The sequence below is a fragment of the Thunnus maccoyii genome, chromosome 15 (assembly GCF_910596095.1).
Source record: "Thunnus maccoyii chromosome 15, fThuMac1.1, whole genome shotgun sequence".
Lineage (NCBI taxonomy): Eukaryota > Metazoa > Chordata > Actinopteri > Scombriformes > Scombridae > Thunnus > Thunnus maccoyii.
Window position 1 is genome coordinate 17,318,256 of NC_056547.1, and position 17,274 is coordinate 17,335,529.

Sequence of the window (17,274 nt, forward strand, 5' to 3'; positions counted from 1 at the left end):
GGTCGGCATTTCTTGACTCAGTCTTTTTGTTAATGCATCCCACATCTCCGGCAATTAGGATGACCTCTAATAAATGAAAGATGAGTTCACCAGGGTCAAAGCAATCTATTTAATGCTCTTTTTTCAGAGGGTAATTACGATCATAAACTATTAACGGACCATTAACTCGGGCAGGTAAATTGAAGGCCAGCGCTTGGCATTTCTTTTACTACAGCCAGCTACTGGAGAGGGATATTCATATGATTATGAAACATAAATACTCCTTAAAAACTCATAGTTGTGTTTTACGGGTATTAAGTCTTTATGCAGTTGGCAAAGACAAGATCGAATGGTCAAAGAACTAGAAGCAAATCCGACAACTTATGCAGTACAGGGAGAGGAAAAAAAGGATGGAGTGAATAAAATCATGAAGAAGATTATAAGAATGGAAAGAAATGAGGAAAGAAAAAACAAAGCAAGAGACTTAGAGAGAGATTAAGTTGAGGACAAAACAAAGATTAAGAGACTGAAAACTTGCAAAGATGGCCCCTCCAAAGGCTCCTGTGATGTACCTCGCCAAAATAGCCCCCACTCTCATTCTGAACCTTACTGACGCAACACTTTCATCTTCTTGCTTCAAAATGCAACCCATCAGATGTCTTTGAAGTCGATCCTCACATACCTGCATGACCCTGTAACTCTGCACAAGAAAGCAGACCCCCTTGTTATGTCAAAGAGATTCAAAATAGCTGTTGTTTCTTTAAAAAATAAATGTATATGCCACAGAGAAATTCTTTTGGGTGTTAATGCACTCTGGGTCACAGGAAGTGGCAGTGGTTCAGTGGTAATGAGCAAACGGAGGAAGAAATGGATCTCTTGTTACCTCAAATTGGTGTTTTTGGAAATCTAAGGCAGTGAGAAGAAACTTTCATTATAACATTACATTTTTATTTTTGAGTTTGAGGCTTTCTGTTCTCTCTGAAGGACAGTAAATGTTTATGTGTTATGAGATATATCTATATAACAAGCTTGATGTCAGTCCAAATTTATTGAGATTTACATTTTGTTCCAAATCACAGAGATAGAGAGAGTATAATTTGTATATGGCAATTGCATATATCATTTTTAAGAGCCTAAATTGACTCTGATTACCTTTAAAGGACCAGTGTGTAAGATTTAGTGACATCTAGCGGTGATGTTGCGGTTAAGGCAAAGATTGGGCTAATAAACAACTTTTTAGGTTACGGTTTTGCTAGCTTATCCAAAAAGTGATGAGACAAGACAATGCGAGCTGACGAGAACACGCATCAGGCACACAACACTCTGTGTGACGCAGGACGTAGGGAGTCACAGTTCCAATGTAGCAAGTAGATATCCGGATAACAGATGTCCAGGCCAAGACTTCCTCTTCCATGCGCCGGTCGTCGTTTACAGTCAAATTAGCAACTTGAGCAACAGAATGTGTGCAGATAATTTTTTTTATAAAAAGCTTAAGAAAAGCTAAATCGTCATCAGAAAATAGCCGATGGGTTCCGAGATTGGTTTTGGCCAATGCGTTCCACCTCTTTTGCCCTTCACACGGACTGTGTACCTGCATGCAATCAAAGCCTGCTCAAACATGATTGGTCAATACTACCCGGACTACAAACGGAAACCAGAACACTTCTGGTACCAAAATCTTGTAATGAATGCAGAATCTACAGATTCTACATTTATATGCAGATATCTATATTTAGAGATTACCTTTAAAACAGCTCAGACACAACTGCTTTTGCATTTTACTATTTTTTGCACTTCCAAAGCTCCACTTCAAGATACATGTTTAAAACATTTTAATATAAACAGCTCAGCTCAGAATCTGACAGATGATTGTCACTGTTTCTCAAATTAGCAAAAATGCTAAGAGCTTCTTAGAAAGAGGAGTGAGTGACTAAGCAAGTGACTTTTATTGTTTTACATTTTTTTGAAATGCAAAAAGGGAGATGAAATATTTATATTCTTGCTTTTCTTCCCAGGATACAACAAATGGTTGTCAGTGTTGTCTAAAGCACACATTTGTTAAAATTCCTTTGCTGTTTCCTTCTGTAGGCCAACCTGCCACTCCTTCAGAGGGAACTCCTTCACTGTGCAAGGCTGGCGAAGCAGAACCCAGCACAGTACCTGGCCCAGCATGAGCAGCTGCTCCTGGACACCAGCACCACCTCCCCAGTGGACTCCTCCGAACTCCTGCTGGATGTCAACGAGAACGGCAAGAGAAGGACGCCAGACAGGTACATCAATCAGAAAGTGGGGACCAAATTGAAATTAGGACTTTAATATTTTGTGAGTCTTGAATTGCATTTGGATCATTACATGATTACGGGGCGGAAATGTTGAGTTTATACATTTACCAGCTCCAAACATTAAAGCAGCTGAGGCTTTTTACTCCTCTATTATCTGATCTCATGCATAAATCCCTTTGAGTCTGCCGGCATCCCCATGAACTCATACACTACTCCACAGACACAAGCTGAGCCAATGCAAGGCAATAGTGTGATGTGTTAATATATGTATGGGGAAGTGTCTGTCAGTGCGCCACCAGGCCTCGTGACGTGCTCCATTGGACATCTCAGTTCCCAGCTTTTAATGGGCCAGAATTGAGGAGAGGAACTGATGGGAAAAGTAGACCTGGCTACACTCAGACACACACACACATAAACACACACACATATCCTGAAGATAGAAAAAAAGAAGGAAGAAAGCTGTGCCTTCATGAAAAGTGTCGATGAATGTGTTCAAATACTTCTGCTGTGTATGTTTTTGATACGTGGGTTATTATTTACCTCCATGCTTGATTGGGTGTGTAAGTAGTACACAGTATGTCTCTGAGTGTGTGTGTCTCTCTCTCTGCATCAGTACAACTCCCCCACCACAGCCAGCCAAATCATTACATCCATTTGTTGTCACAGACTTCGGTAATGACTCAATGTTCCCTGCTCTAATGGACAAGCACTGAGACGTGCTGTCCACGAACACACAGCACTGTAAAAGCCTCTCTTTCCAAGAGTCTCAGCCCAAAGCAGCAGAAACGGAAACAAGAATGAAACCCGTCTAGGCCGACAGCAAGCGCGTGCATGTTTGAGTCTGCGGTTGATTCCTAACTCAATAAAGTACATTTTAAATAGTAGAGTTGGAGTAAATACTCACAGATCCATGCAAACAATCTTTCATTACACACCATTAAGCGTTTTTCACTTATTGGAAAGAAATTTGGGAGTGTTTTTTGTTTGTGCTTTGTTGTGAGTTTGTGCCTGTGCTTCGAGTACAATGTGGTCCTTTGAAATAAAGAGTAATTCCTAAGGGTCAGAAATTTTTAATACAGGCAGGGGAGGGTGGAAAATGTACTTTTTATATTTGCTGAGGGACAAAAATGCCAAATGTAATATTAATAATTCTCACCTCTCTTTTCCCCCAACAGTCAGATAGGCAGACTTTTTTCTGTAATACCTGCATATTTGCAGGCTGTCTGGTGCATAGGGGAGTGAGCTTAGGGGAAAAGGTGTGTGCGTGTCTGTGTGTGTGTGTAAATGTGTGAGAGAGGGAGAGAATATGTGGAGAGAAAGAAAAAGTAAGTAGGCATCTGTATTCAATGAGAAAATGTGGTATGTTTGTGTGAATGTGTGTGTGTGTGCATGTGTGTAGACATGATTCTCTATCCAGTGTGAAAGTGTGTGTGTGTGTGTGTGTGTGTGTGTCTAGGGAGATGGGCTGATAACACATACAGATGAGGCTCCAGCACCTATACGGCTGGCTAAGCACCTCTCGTTTCTGCTTACCTCTGCTCTGCATTTCCTCTTATTGGAGCCCTATGTCAGAATATTGGAATTTGAATGGGAATCGTTAATTACAAACGATACGCTATAAATTGGTCCTGATTAATACCATGGTTTGCAGGAGTCAGACCAGGAATATCAAAGTACAAAAGGCACAAGAGAAAAAACATAGTGTAAACCACTAATTCTCTCACAAAAGCTAATATTTAAATAATAACCAGAGGTGCAAAATTATCAGTATCGGTACTGTAATGGCTTGCATGGCAAATTAAGCATCATTCAGCATATTTTCTTACATGCAACAACATAATCACATCATACTCAAAGCTCTGTTAACCCTTTCTTAAAAACTCTTCTCTCTCACTAATTTAATTCCAATCAATTCCACTCTGTCATTCTGTCTTGATGTTAAGCTATTTTAAATGAAAGTCAGCATTTGTCAACAATTGCAGATGTTTCACAATGAAATTCTTCCAAGGAAATGAAAGTTGACCCTTGACCTGCTGGAAGGCTTTTACTGTGAAACAGATAGAGAAAATGAGTATATAAATCAGAAAAGGGAAACAGGACACAAAAACAGGGAAACGGGGAGGCTTTCTACTAAAATTTGATCAAATTTACTTGTAAAACAAGAGATATTAGGAATAAAATGTCGGCCTCATATAACAGCCAGTCTCAAATAAAGACCTGATTCCTTTCTCAGTTAAGCGGAAAAAAATAAAAAGTTCCCATTCACTCTTTGAGAAATTACTGTATTTGTATACAAATGTTCTTCATTGTGAGATGCTCCTGCAGTCATGTTGTTATCACATTACCAAACACAGATATGAACCCACTTTCTGAAATCTTGACATAGTGTGTGTGTGTTTATAATGACAGAGCAGGGGTCCAGACAAAGTTTTCATAATTCAGTATTTATGTTTGCCACTATATGTGAATAAAAATGTATTCAAATTTGAGGGCATGGGCTGGAATGTGGATGCAAATTGGGCATATTTGTATCTACAGTTGATAAATTACAATATGTGTGTTCACATCAGTGTGTTGTATAAGTGACTGTGAACATGTGTGCATGTGTGTACTCCAGTGCCTGTAGATATAAACATTGTTGCAGCAGGAAGGCTGGGGAGATAAGACTGTGGTTGGGGAGGGGGGGGGGGGACAAGAATGGATGGATGAGTCGAGGGAGGCAGGGAGAGACGGACGGATGGAGGGATAGAGCATATGGAGAGCTGTAGATGAGCATTAGGAGCCCATAAAAACAGCTCATTAAGAAGTTCAATCTGTTCATCGGAAAGAGAGATGGGGGGAGAGAGAGAGAGAGAGAGAGAGAGAGAGAGAGAGAGAGAGGAAACTGAAGGGGGGAGGTTGGCAAGATTTAACTGTGAACTGACAAAGCTCAGAACACACACACAGACACACATGTGCAAGCATGCGCACACACAGACACACCTGGCTACATTAATCTTCAGAAGCAGGCTAACAAAAATCCACATGATCCCCTGGAAGCTACTTGTGTGAGTACTGTATGTGTGTGTCTGTAATTTGTATGAGCACGCGCGCTCAAGCTTTACTGTTTGTGCGCATTTGTATGTTTATAATGAAAGAATTTCAAGATGATTCCCGGGAAAACAGTCTTTCATGGCAGTTCCTTTGTCTGTTAGCAGGTCAACTCAAGCCTTTACTACATGAAAGGGGGGAACTATTGTTGTGATGATATATTTCAAGTTTGGCTTGGATGTAACAACTGCTACAAACAGTTTTGGAATCGGGTATTTTTACAAAATAACTGGGTTCCAAGAAGTGAACCTTGATGTTGCCATCATAGTGATTTGAGCATGTGTACTCTCTCCTTTCTCCGCCACTTATTTCCTTGTCTCTTTTTTCCTGATCCACTCTTTGTGCCTCACCAGGCCCATTGTTATCTGCTGTTACTGTAACAAGAATGTGGTCAAGTCTGGTAACAACACTACAAAAAAAAAACAAAAAAACATTTGGATGATTGGCCTGAATTCAGAAGTGTGAAATAGTTCACCTTTGTTCATAATGTTTTGTCACTTGAGATCCTTGCAAACAGCTGATTTCCATTAAAAACAGATGAAAACTATCTCACCTCACTGGAAAAAGAACCTATTAACATACAGTGCTCTATGCAGTGACAATGAACTACAAACTCTCTCTCTCTGTTTCCACCCAGAACCAAAGAGAACGGCTTTGAGCGAGATGGTGCCCTGCACCCAGATGTTCACCCCAATAAGCGGCCCTGCACCATAAGCCCCGCCCAGCGCTTCAGCCCATCCAATGGGCTCTCCTACCAACCCAACGGCCTGCCTCACCCGGGCCCGCTCCCTCCGCAGCACTACAGGCTGGATGACATGGCCATCGCCCATCACTACCGGGACACCTACAGACACCCCGCCTCCAATCATCGGGAGATCCGTGAGAGAGCCAGACCCATTGGTGAGGACATTGGCAGTATATGGGCATGTGTGTGTGTATACATTTGGATACTGACACACAAACCGATCCCACTAAATGGCATACTGTCAGAGCTTTTACTCTGCAGTAGTACTAAGAGAAACATCAAGAGGATTTCATATAAAAAGTAAACAGTTACAACAGTTACATCATTTTTACATCACTTCTCAGGCTTCTGAGCTCTTTATATACCACTAAGATCAGTAATTTTAATAATAATGATCATCAAACAGTGTCAACTTCAGCCTGGTAGATGCTTGTTGGTACAGCAAGTTGACAGACCGTCTTTCAGAGCACATTCAACCATCCTGCTGCCCCAGAGAGCATAAACTGAAGTTGAGACCTCAGGACTAAGCCTTGATAAAGCTGTATAATGACGACTTTGCTCTGTTCTAAAAATAGGAGAGACATTTACCATGTCTCGCCTTGTGATGGATGTTTATTGGACCAGAAGCTCAGTCATTTGAGTCCTGCCCTCAGGATGGGAGAGAGCAAAGAAAAAGGGGGAGTGAGGGAGGAGGAGAAAGAAATGGATGGGGAGAGAGTGTCAAACAAAGACCAAATAAAGGATAGATGAAGAGGAGAGTAAGGGAATGATGGAGTAATGTTACATTGATCCTCTTTGTCATACTGACTTGCCCTTTGTTTATCTTTCTATCTGTCTGTCTATCTATCTGTCTTTCTTCCTCTCCTTTCTTTCTTTCATTAGGTATGCATACAGGGACCAGGCAGGAAGAAGTGATTGACCACAGGCTGACAGACAGAGAGTGGGCTGAGGAGTGGAAGCACCTTGACCATGTAAGAAAAGTAATAACATTTTTATATTACTATACCCCTCAGTTCTGTCTGTAAATAATAGAGATTGGATGAATTTTAATTTTAGTCCTATTAAATTGTAATATCTAACTTTGTACTAAAAGTCTTTGTTACACTATAGATCTACTGTTAACAGAAACTTTGTTTTTATTCATTTCTGTATACAAAATAAGTTTAGTGGTTTTGTGGACATAACCTTTAAAAATGAGATAATGCATACAACACTAATGGTCAATAATAAAAAACAATAATAGGTTGTTCATACAGTTATAGAGTGGAGATGTGTGTGCGCATGCTTGCAACTATAATATAAATACAACATAAATTGTTATATGTGTACTCAGCCTCTATTTTGTTCATCTAGATGAGTGAGTAGAGGTGAAATTTTGAAGGAGATAACCGTTACTAAAATAAATTTGGCTTTATTTGTCCCTTCAAACCTTCACTCTTTAGTGTCAGGTTTGTGATGCTATTTCACCTCTATGTTGTTGGTATGCAGTGAAGATCGATCAAGCGATGATGTAATGTGAACACAAATATACTTTTGATTGAAATGATGAAGTCAGAGGCACTAGCATCATCTATGATAGGTGCGACTTGACAAACCAGAGAGTGTAAATACACCTTGTGTTTGATTATTAAATTCCATCACACAGATGATAAATACAAATGACTTCGATTCAGAATCCCTCCCTCCACCACTATAACCTCGCTGAATTTCATTTATCGATCCATCAGTGTCTATGTGTAAACTCAGCGCCTTGTCCGCTCCCTGTCTCCTCCAGCTGCTGAACTGTATCATGGACATGGTGGAGAAGACAAGGCGCTCGCTGACGGTACTGCGGCGGTGCCAGGAGGCCGATCGTGAGGAGCTCAACTACTGGATCCGACGATACAGTGACGCTGAAGAGTTGAAAAAGGGTGCCGCTAGTGGGCAGTCAAGGCAACAGAGCCCCGCAGCACAGGACAACGCAACACCAGGTAGAGTATAACACATATTATTATAAGTCATAGTGGCAAAGAAATTGGCATCTGTGTGTTTACAAGGCTGCTTAATGGTCACAATCCCATATGTTTCAGTGACAGACTTATGGTGATTTCAATAAATATATATAAATAATATTGAGTTTTGTCAAACTTAGTAAAGACTTTCATTTCAAGCCTTTTCAAGAAAATTGTTTTACAATTCTCCACTGGGATTTCCACTACTTTTAGTCTTTCTTGATGGTTTTACATATTAAATTGAACATCTGTCAAACATTGTTTGAAATATTAATTCCACCTACTTCTTTGATCCTCTTCCCACCACATTTTTAACTACTGTAGATACAATCTGTCATTTTTCAACCCTACGATGAATCCTACATGAAAGTGACGGTGTTTCTCTCTGTCAGCAAGTCTAGAAAGGCAGGTATTGAATGTGGAGTCCCCCAGGGGTTAATTCTTGGTCTCCTGCTGCTATGTTTGTATATGCTGCCACAAGGACATATCATCTAGAGACACGATATATGTTATCATAATTATACTAATGACAGTCAGTTGTATACCTGGAACCCTGAGCCATGTTAAGTCACTGTATTAGTGCCAAATAAACTGCATACTTTGCTTTAATTTCTTCAACCATTTTGAAGAATCGTCAGAGAAACCAACAGGTTTAACAACATGTTGATTTGCTCTGCAGTCTTCTGCACCGTTGTCATACAAAACATTAGTTGATCTCTGATTGCTGAGGCTGTGTCTTTGTGTTTCCCCAGAAATTCACAGGGAGCTGCTGCACCGGCCTGTCTCTGGCTACGTCCCAGAAGAGATCTGGAAGAAAGCTGGTGAGCGGCACTTCCACGCCTGCCATCTTCACACACACACACACACAAATCCTTTCTCTCTTTCTCATGATCTCTCTGCAGTTTTTTAAGCCATTTTGCTTTGTAAAAGTCAAGGCCATCTTTCTCACCCAGATGACTCAGAGCTGGAAGTGGATAAGAAACGCTCCTTTAAACCGCATTCCCCCCTCTCCTTCCAATGCAGTCTACTGTCTGCATCCTTCTTCCCTTTTAGATTTGAATTAATGTGTCTTATTCGATACAGTAGGAAGTTTAAAAAATATGTGTCACCACAACATTGTGCACGCTCCAAATATGATGTCAGATCATAAAATAATTTTATTGCACCAGTCAAATAAGGGACATAAGTAGCTTTTACAGCTGCTTCAGTGGTTCTGCTGTTAAAAGTACAGTAGCAACATTTGATATCTCTTTGCTTTTGGCACTTTTGTAATCCAACAGAGCAACAGAAATTGCAGATATTCCATTTAACGAAACTGTAGTAAAACTGTCGTGGAAATTTGTAGAACCAGTTAAGATCAAGTATTGAAACTAATTTGCTGCTTTAACAGTTTTCATTAGCTGCTATTACATTTTTTAGTGTACACAAAGAGCATTCTTTAAACTCATGAGCACAACTGCAATCACCATTATCGCTGCCCTGAAAAACTGAAAGAATTTTCCATTGAGGGTTCAGTGCTCGAGGAATCCACTTTGTATTCACCGTCAGTGATACAGTATATCTGCTTTTTAAACCCCTTGGAGAAAAGAAATGGTCCCCTTGCTTGACCAAGCATGATGTGTGAGATACTCAGAACAAGTAATATGCATTTAAATTGAATTGAGTATCACCATCGGGACACTGCCTGCTCTCCACTATTCTCCTCCCCTCACCAGCTTTGATCGATCTTCCATCTGAGGCATTTGGTGTGTAATCACAATTCCATGCACAAGGCGTGTATCACACGGCACCAGGGCAATTTCCATGACTTCAACAGCACAGTAGGTTAAAGACAAAACCACCCTGGTTTAAAAATTTAGCTCAATCACAACAGAGAGAAAATGTCTCTGTCTTTAGAAATGCACACATTCTTTCTGACATTGAAATCACAATTTTACATTTGTAATACAAGTGTAATGTGTACAAAAGAAATGAAGTAAAGTGAAGCATATTTTCCGAATATAAAGCTGTATTTATCTTTTGTCTGTAGGATAAATGGTGCCAGCTATTTTGCATTCTTCTCCATATATTCACTATCCTTTTCACTTCAGTCGCATATATTCTGGCTGAGGAGAGACTGATTTAAATGTGACCCAGGGAGGATTGCAAAATAGGATTTTTAACACAATGGAGTGCGGCGGTGAATACATCTGTTTGAAATGGGCAAAATGTTTACAGTTGGTGATAAATATTCAAGCACCTTGCACGGTGTCCTACCGGTTTCCCACTTCCCCCTCACCGCGTGGGCCTCTGGGATCACAATGGAAATGCATAATTTAAATATAAATTGCCTGATTTGCATACACAATTAGTCAAGTTACAGGCTTGATGGGAGCAAACAAAAAGCCCTCCTTTTGCTTTGACGTTCGCTTGGAATTCCACCGCTTAACACCCGCACTGCAAGGTTATTCATTCCACAAAACAAGTATAAAATAACACATCTCAAAAGCACATTTTCTGGGTGATTACCTGGGATTAATTGGCTCACACTGTTGTCTCGAGGATATTTTTTTTAAATTAAAAAGATATATTTTGTTTGCTCATCTTCAAATAAGATCAATTCAGATTTTTTTTTAAAATGAGAACATCACACATTGACCCATTAGAGGATCTTACTAATTAAACATGCCACAATTACTATCAAAAGAGTGTGGTTCACAAACGTGATGGGTTGATAAATATTTCCTCCCGAATAATTTAATGAAAGCAGCTTGAGAGTCTTGTGTTGATGTACCAAGTATGCTCTTTACAACATTTAGATCTGATGTCTGTCTGACTTCTTTGCCATGTGAAATACTTCTCATTATCTCCAGAACTAGAGAGAATATTTTTTTAGCTTGTGTCTCTAAAACTGAGTGAAAGCAACAGCCTTTAAAATGAATCTTTAGGGAAAAACATTCTTAGCTTCTACTGTTGTCGCTTGGAAATTTTTTGTTTTTTTCAGAAAAGAAAAGTTTTTAAAGTGTTTAGAATGGCAACTGCACATTTTTAATGATACAGTAGTTTTAAAAAAGAATAAAGGGTTTTGAATTCTATTGCGATGTAAATATTAAAGAGAAAGAGCCAACATTGAAATATCAAGATTTTCTCTGAATAGTAACAACAAAAGTGAAAACATGAAGGAACTTACCAGTATTGTCTTTGAAAATAAATCCCCAAAGGCAGGATAACATATTGCAAACTACATTGCAGGTACGGGAGGCTTGACTTCCTCTGTCTCCACACTCTTTCCAGAGGAGGCAGTAAATGAGGTGAAGCGACAGGCCATGTCAGAGCTGCAGAAAGCCGTGTCGGAGGCAGAGCGTAAGGCTCATGAGATGATCAGCAGTGAACGGGCCAAGATGGAGCGTACGGTAGCTGAGGCCAAACGGCAGGCAGCCGAGGACGCGCTCTCCATAATCAACCAACAGGAGGACTCCAGCGAGGTAGGAACATAGACACACACTGTCATCTTCATTGCTTTGTTTGGTAGTTATGGTATTGTATCTTTCCTTGTTGTCACTTTTGTTGCCAGCTCCTACAAAGAACATGGTCCTGTAACTAGAAGTGACGTTGTAGTCAGGATGGAGAGCAAGTATCTATTAGCCTTGCTTTCCTCCTTCCTCTTCTTTTCCGACAGAGTAGCTACCATGTTTAGAAAGGTGTTACCAATTCAGCTGAGCGGAAATAAGGGAAGGAGCTTTCATTTGCTAATCACCATTGGAGACCTTGGCGTTTAATCAGTTAAGTGAGAGAGAAATATGGCTCACATCTGACATTAATTGCAGGGGTGATGTTTATGAGAGAGAATCACCCCGGAGGAGAATTTTCAAAAGCTGTTTGTAACCTTGTTCTTCTGTTTCCTGTGGATATGCAGCTGCCCTGACATTCTCTCCCTGCGGTTTCCAAGATATATAAGAGGCCCTAAGTGTAATAAAAGATGGGTTTTTGATCTGTCTGTGATTTGTTTTCAGCTGAAGTGTTGTAAAGGCAGAGGCTTGTTCAGTTAATGCGCAGACTGGTGCACTGATATCTGTTGCTAATCTTCACGCTGTGTTTGCTACTGTAGTTCTCTGTTTGATTCAGTCATCAAATACATGATTATCTTTTGTGTCAATAGACGCATAAAATAAAACAAAGGGTCCAAACAGTTTTATCAATTATAAGAAGTTCATCAGCTTAACTGGCAAATTGTCCATCTGATTGTGAATCCTGTTCCTGCATTATTGATTTGTATTAGTTAACTTTGTCTCTTTCTGTCTGTCAGAGCTGCTGGAACTGTGGTCGCAAGGCCAGTGAGACCTGCAGCGGTTGCAACACGGCACGCTACTGCGGCTCCTTCTGCCAGCATAAGGACTGGGAGAAGCACCACCATGTTTGCGGTCAGACCCTCCAGGCCCAGCAGCAGCAGGCCAGTCAGCAGCAGGGAGGCGTACCAGGGTCAGAGACCCCTGCTCCCATCAGTTCCTCCGCCTGCACCCCAAGCAGCGGGACTGGGAGTCCGGCTGCTACCCCGCCTGCTGCTACCCCTCGCTCATCCACCCCAAGCACCCCGTCCTCCTCTGCCCTGGATGGCACACCGCGCTAAGAGACTAACATGGAGGATGAGGGCAAAGGCCTCCGGGGCGTAACAGCCAGCCCTCGACCCCACAAACAGCATGACTGTCTACATTGCCTTGCAAAGATACTAAGCTAACGTGGCTAACAGAAAGAGATGGCAATGCTTCTGTCTATCTTGCAGCGTAGTCATAGAAAGAGGAGGAGGAGGTCCATAATCAGGTCATATTGACTTGCCATGACTTTAAAGAAACACAAAGATATTCTTTGTTTTGAATGAATGAATTTAAATATTGACATCCTTTTATCGTTACACTTGCTATTCTCGTTGTCCGTTTGTCGTTGTGCCTGTTGTTGTTAATGTTGTTGTCATTGTAGCTTATCTTATTTTTTCTTGTAAATATAAAGAGACTGAGCAGAGATAGCCGTGAACTCGAGACAAGTATATCTGACCTCCCCTTTTTAAAACGTTTTTATTTCCCATCCTTGAATTAATGCTTATTTCCTTCCTGTACCTTGGACACGAGACTAGTTGACCTCAAGAAAACATTTTACCAAACAACATACCAAGGGAACATAACTAGCTAGCAGAAAGACTGACATCATCAATATTCTTTGTAAAGAAAGATATCAGATTTAAATACCCTGAACGAGATGACGGATGGATAGATAAATAAGTTTTCTGCCTGGAGAGGGGAGAGGAATGGACTGAATCTCTGGCCCACAGACCGACTGCCATGAAATGGGCAGATGTGCAGCAGATTGCAAGCAGAGCCAGCTGTTCAACCAATGTTATTTCCCTCTCACTTGTAATAATATCCAGGTCAGTGGGCTGGGAAATACAAATCCATCTCCCTGAAGGATGTAAAAGGAAGAATTCTTGGACAAGATACAAAACTTTGCCCACTGCACATGTGGAGTATGTACTGGCTACAATTCACACATGCATGCTTGGTGGGTCACAGAAGCTATCAAACAGGAAGTGAAGTCATCATCCCCACTGGTGAGACTGTCAAATCACCAGGACAGCAGCCGTTGGGTCACTCAGAGCTGAAACCTACAGTATGGAGAACTCAGTAGGAAGCTCATTCTGCGCCCCATCCTGTCTCAACTCTGACAAACATTTTCATCTTTCTTCATGTTCTTATTCTTTTTCTGTAGATGTCATGGTGTTAAAGACTTCTGTCCTGTGATGTCACCAATGGTTATTTATTGTATATGTGTTGGACAATTGTGACAATGCATAGTACTTCAACCAGTCACAACTCTAAGTCCTTCATAACTCTCTCTCTCTCTTTCTCTCTCTAGCTGGTGCAAAAAGAGATAAAAAAAAAAGAAGTTATCATTTTTCCAAGCTGCTTTTCTATTCTGTGTGTAAGTGGTAGATCACCCGTAGTTCTATAAGTTTTACTTCCCTTCGTCCTCAAGAAAAGACACAAGCTATATCTCAGAGCTGCTACTTGAGTCCGACCCAGATCTTTTCTGAGAACTAGCATGTTGCGCGGAATGCTAACCTAAATGTTTTGTACAAGGGACATACATAAATGTATTTGCACTGTCACAGAGGTTATTTCGGCATGCTTCTTTTCAGCATACTTGTGTTGTCAGTATAGAGCCATAATTCATCAACCATTTTGTATGTAGTGATAGCATTATCTGTTTTAACATTTTTGGGGGTGGGGGGGTTGGAAAAATGTAAAATCACCAAACCCACTTACTTTTTTTTTTCTTTTCAACATGCTAGCAAAAGCGGCCATAACATTTTTTTAGTAGTTGCAGACAGTGCATGCACATTACTGAACGTTTGTTAAATATTTGTTATTTTTTAGAAAAACTGAAAAACAACCAAAAAAAAACTAAAAAAAAAAAAAAAGAAAATATTCTAACAAACTAACTTTCCAAATGCAGAGGTGTAGACTCCGATTGACAGCTTTAACACTGCAAAGCACCAGGTAACACACAGTATTAACACAAGTGATAAACAAAAAAACACCAAAAACAGCCAAAGACTGACACCAAGGACCAAAATCCTGATTTAAACAATTTTCAAAAGAGGTTTATTCTCACAAACATTTGGTTATTTATTTCTGTGGTTTTGTTCACGCATTCATGGAACAAACCAATTTAAATGTCATAAAAGTCATTTATTTTAATCTGTTCTGGAAGGAGCAAAACCAGTGGCACTCATCTTGCATTGTGAAATGAGAAGGTGTGAATTAAACACAACGAACATTTCACAGCAGTGTTACATTTGAACTGGAGCAATAATAACCAATGAGACATGAACACTGATAACTTCTGTAAGCATTTTCAAAGAAATTTTTGAGATATTTTCAAAGATTTTATTCTTGTTTGCGCATTTTCTCATTACACCAATGTTGGATTTAGTGCCCATTTCAGCTTTAAGCAGTTAAGTTTTTGATTCTTAAAGAGGTGAATGTGAGACTGGGCTTTCACACCAATGCCATTTTGCAGTTGTTTTATATTTATTTATATCAGTGTATGTCATTTTTTTTCTTTTGGCACAAATAAATCAGTCGCAGCTTTGTTGTAAACCTTCAATGTAAATCAAACAAACCTCTCATTCGCAGTAAGAGAGCACTTACCCTGACGCACACAAAGGCTCTTCACCCCAAACACCCAAACACCTTGGTGCTACACAGAAGCGCGTTACAAATTCTGACCTCAAGGAACGAGTGGAGGCCCACAAAGGTTCTGGGCAGTTTGCTCCCTCTGTACTTCCTCATCCCTCTTGTCTAAATAAAAAAACACACCTGCATTCTTGACTCTAAAGGGTTAAACAATCCAAAAAGGTGTCTGACACCCTACTAGCGACTCCTCAGAAGCTGTGAAGAAACAGCCAAGCTGTTTTTAGTGTATTTGAAAGTATACAACAAATAACATGTGTGTTCATCATTATCAGGGCAAACCTGGCTTAAAAAAAAAGAAAAAAAATACTAAGACAAACATTATCGCTCAATAATTCTTTGAGAAGCTCTATTTTTTTCTTTCTTCCCTCCTCTATGTGTGTTTTGCTACAAATTCCTCGGTGGCAAACAAGTCTCACTCTACCTCTTACAGCACGATAAGAGCATCAGTCGCGGCGCTGATACTGGTCTAGTCGAAACCAAATGGGCACAAGAGAACAGGAAAATAAAAAATCCAAAGTCGAAGCTCATACAGCTGCAAAACCATATCACTACTTGGTAACAATGCAGACCTCATAAATAAATGAAACATAAATGAATAGAAATGAGAAAAAAAAAACTGAAAAAAACTTTTGTTATGTTCCTTTATGCCTGTGGCGTTTCTAGAGTGCATCAAGAGTTTGAATTGTTTGAACAGATTTTAAAAATTGTGCTAATTTTAAAGAAAAGTGTTGTCGATTCCTCTTTCGATGATACAAGCTAAGGTCACAGATAAAGAAATGTTGTTTCTCTCTTGCTCTTTTTTCTCCCTTGTTCCCCCTCAACCTTTTTCTCGTCTTCTCTTCTCTGTTGTGAAGACATGCTAAAGTGCTTGTCGACTTGTCAGCTGGGATCAATTCAAAAGGGTGGATATACAAAAGGCAAAGCTTGTAAAAAACTAAAAACACTTAAGGCTATGAATTTAGGCATGCCTGTTTTTCACAATAGGGGGAAATGTTATTTCAATTTCCTACTTATCAACAAACATTGGAGAGGTATGTGGGGCCAACAGTGAATAGCAAAGGCCGTAGCATTATTCTGGGGGAGTGAGTTGATCTTCGGGGGTGGGAGGGGTTTTTTTGCGTTCTCTTGAGAAAATTTATTGTGAAAAAAAGAGCTCAAATGATTTGAAGTTGTTGTGCAATACTTAATTGAGACATGAAAACCACAGGTTAGTGGTAGGCTGACACTGGGCGGTCTTTCCATCGCTTAGAGTCAGTGTCCTCTAGAGAGCTTTCCAGTCTACTATGTCAGAACTGTGGTTTCTTGTTGATTTTATTTCTTTTATTTCTTTATTTTTAATTCTTTTGGGGCTGTAAACTATGGTCTGTCAGTCTGTGAAACTTTGCAGTATAATTCTGGTATTGTTGTTCTCTTTACGGTGTAATAAATATGTTAATACCTGCCTCGGAGACTTGAGACTGATGTTCTTTCATTACAGCAGCAGTATCCGAGATTGGCAACAGTATCCAGATGAGTATCGACACAGCCAAAATTAACATCCATGTCCTTGTGGCTTAAGCTAGATATATACTCTAAAAGAGGAAGGTCAGATGAGGTCTTGGACCCATGTTGAAAAAGCACTTTTTTTTAGAGCTGATTCCTTCAAAGGTAGGGCAAAAGGTGGATTGAAGTGGTCAAGGGTGTAATTATAAAGCTGAAGTTGCTCCAAGAAATAAAAGGTTTAGGAGGAAACCGTATGCCAGCGCATATCTGTCCCTGCTGTTTTTCAGAGCTTCCGACTTTCTGTCCACTCCGTTAGCTAATGCAACATATAGGTACTGTACACACATGTGCCAGATGTTGAATTGGTTCAGCTGCTCCTTTAATAGAGTGAACATCCAGACAGTAAGAAGCGGAAAATCAGTTGACACTGATGAAGGCTGTATAAGTGAAACCCAAAGTATGACTGCTAAGTACATACA

The 17,274-nt window shown here is 40.1% G+C and overlaps 1 protein-coding gene across 4 annotated transcripts in view; it reads left to right on the forward strand.

The window, feature by feature from the left end:
* Window positions 1–16,723, forward strand: part of runx1t1 (RUNX1 partner transcriptional co-repressor 1) — a 58,474-nt gene extending 41,751 nt beyond the window's left edge. Inside the window, exons 5-11 of one of the 4 annotated variants that reach the window (XM_042436601.1) lie at window positions 2,068–2,249; window positions 5,989–6,251; window positions 6,979–7,076; window positions 7,871–8,066; window positions 8,840–8,908; window positions 11,319–11,551; window positions 12,373–16,723. In XM_042436601.1, the coding sequence (XP_042292535.1) occupies window positions 2,068–2,249; window positions 5,989–6,251; window positions 6,979–7,076; window positions 7,871–8,066; window positions 8,840–8,908; window positions 11,319–11,551; window positions 12,373–12,693 (1,362 nt within the window). In that variant the 3' untranslated portion in view covers window positions 12,694–16,723. The remainder of the gene's footprint in view (window positions 1–2,067; window positions 2,250–5,988; window positions 6,252–6,978; window positions 7,077–7,870; window positions 8,067–8,839; window positions 8,909–11,318; window positions 11,552–12,372) is intronic. The other 3 variants (XM_042436603.1, XM_042436602.1, XM_042436604.1) reach the window with 3 other exon arrangements.
* The last annotated feature ends 551 nt before the right edge of the window (window positions 16,724–17,274 follow it).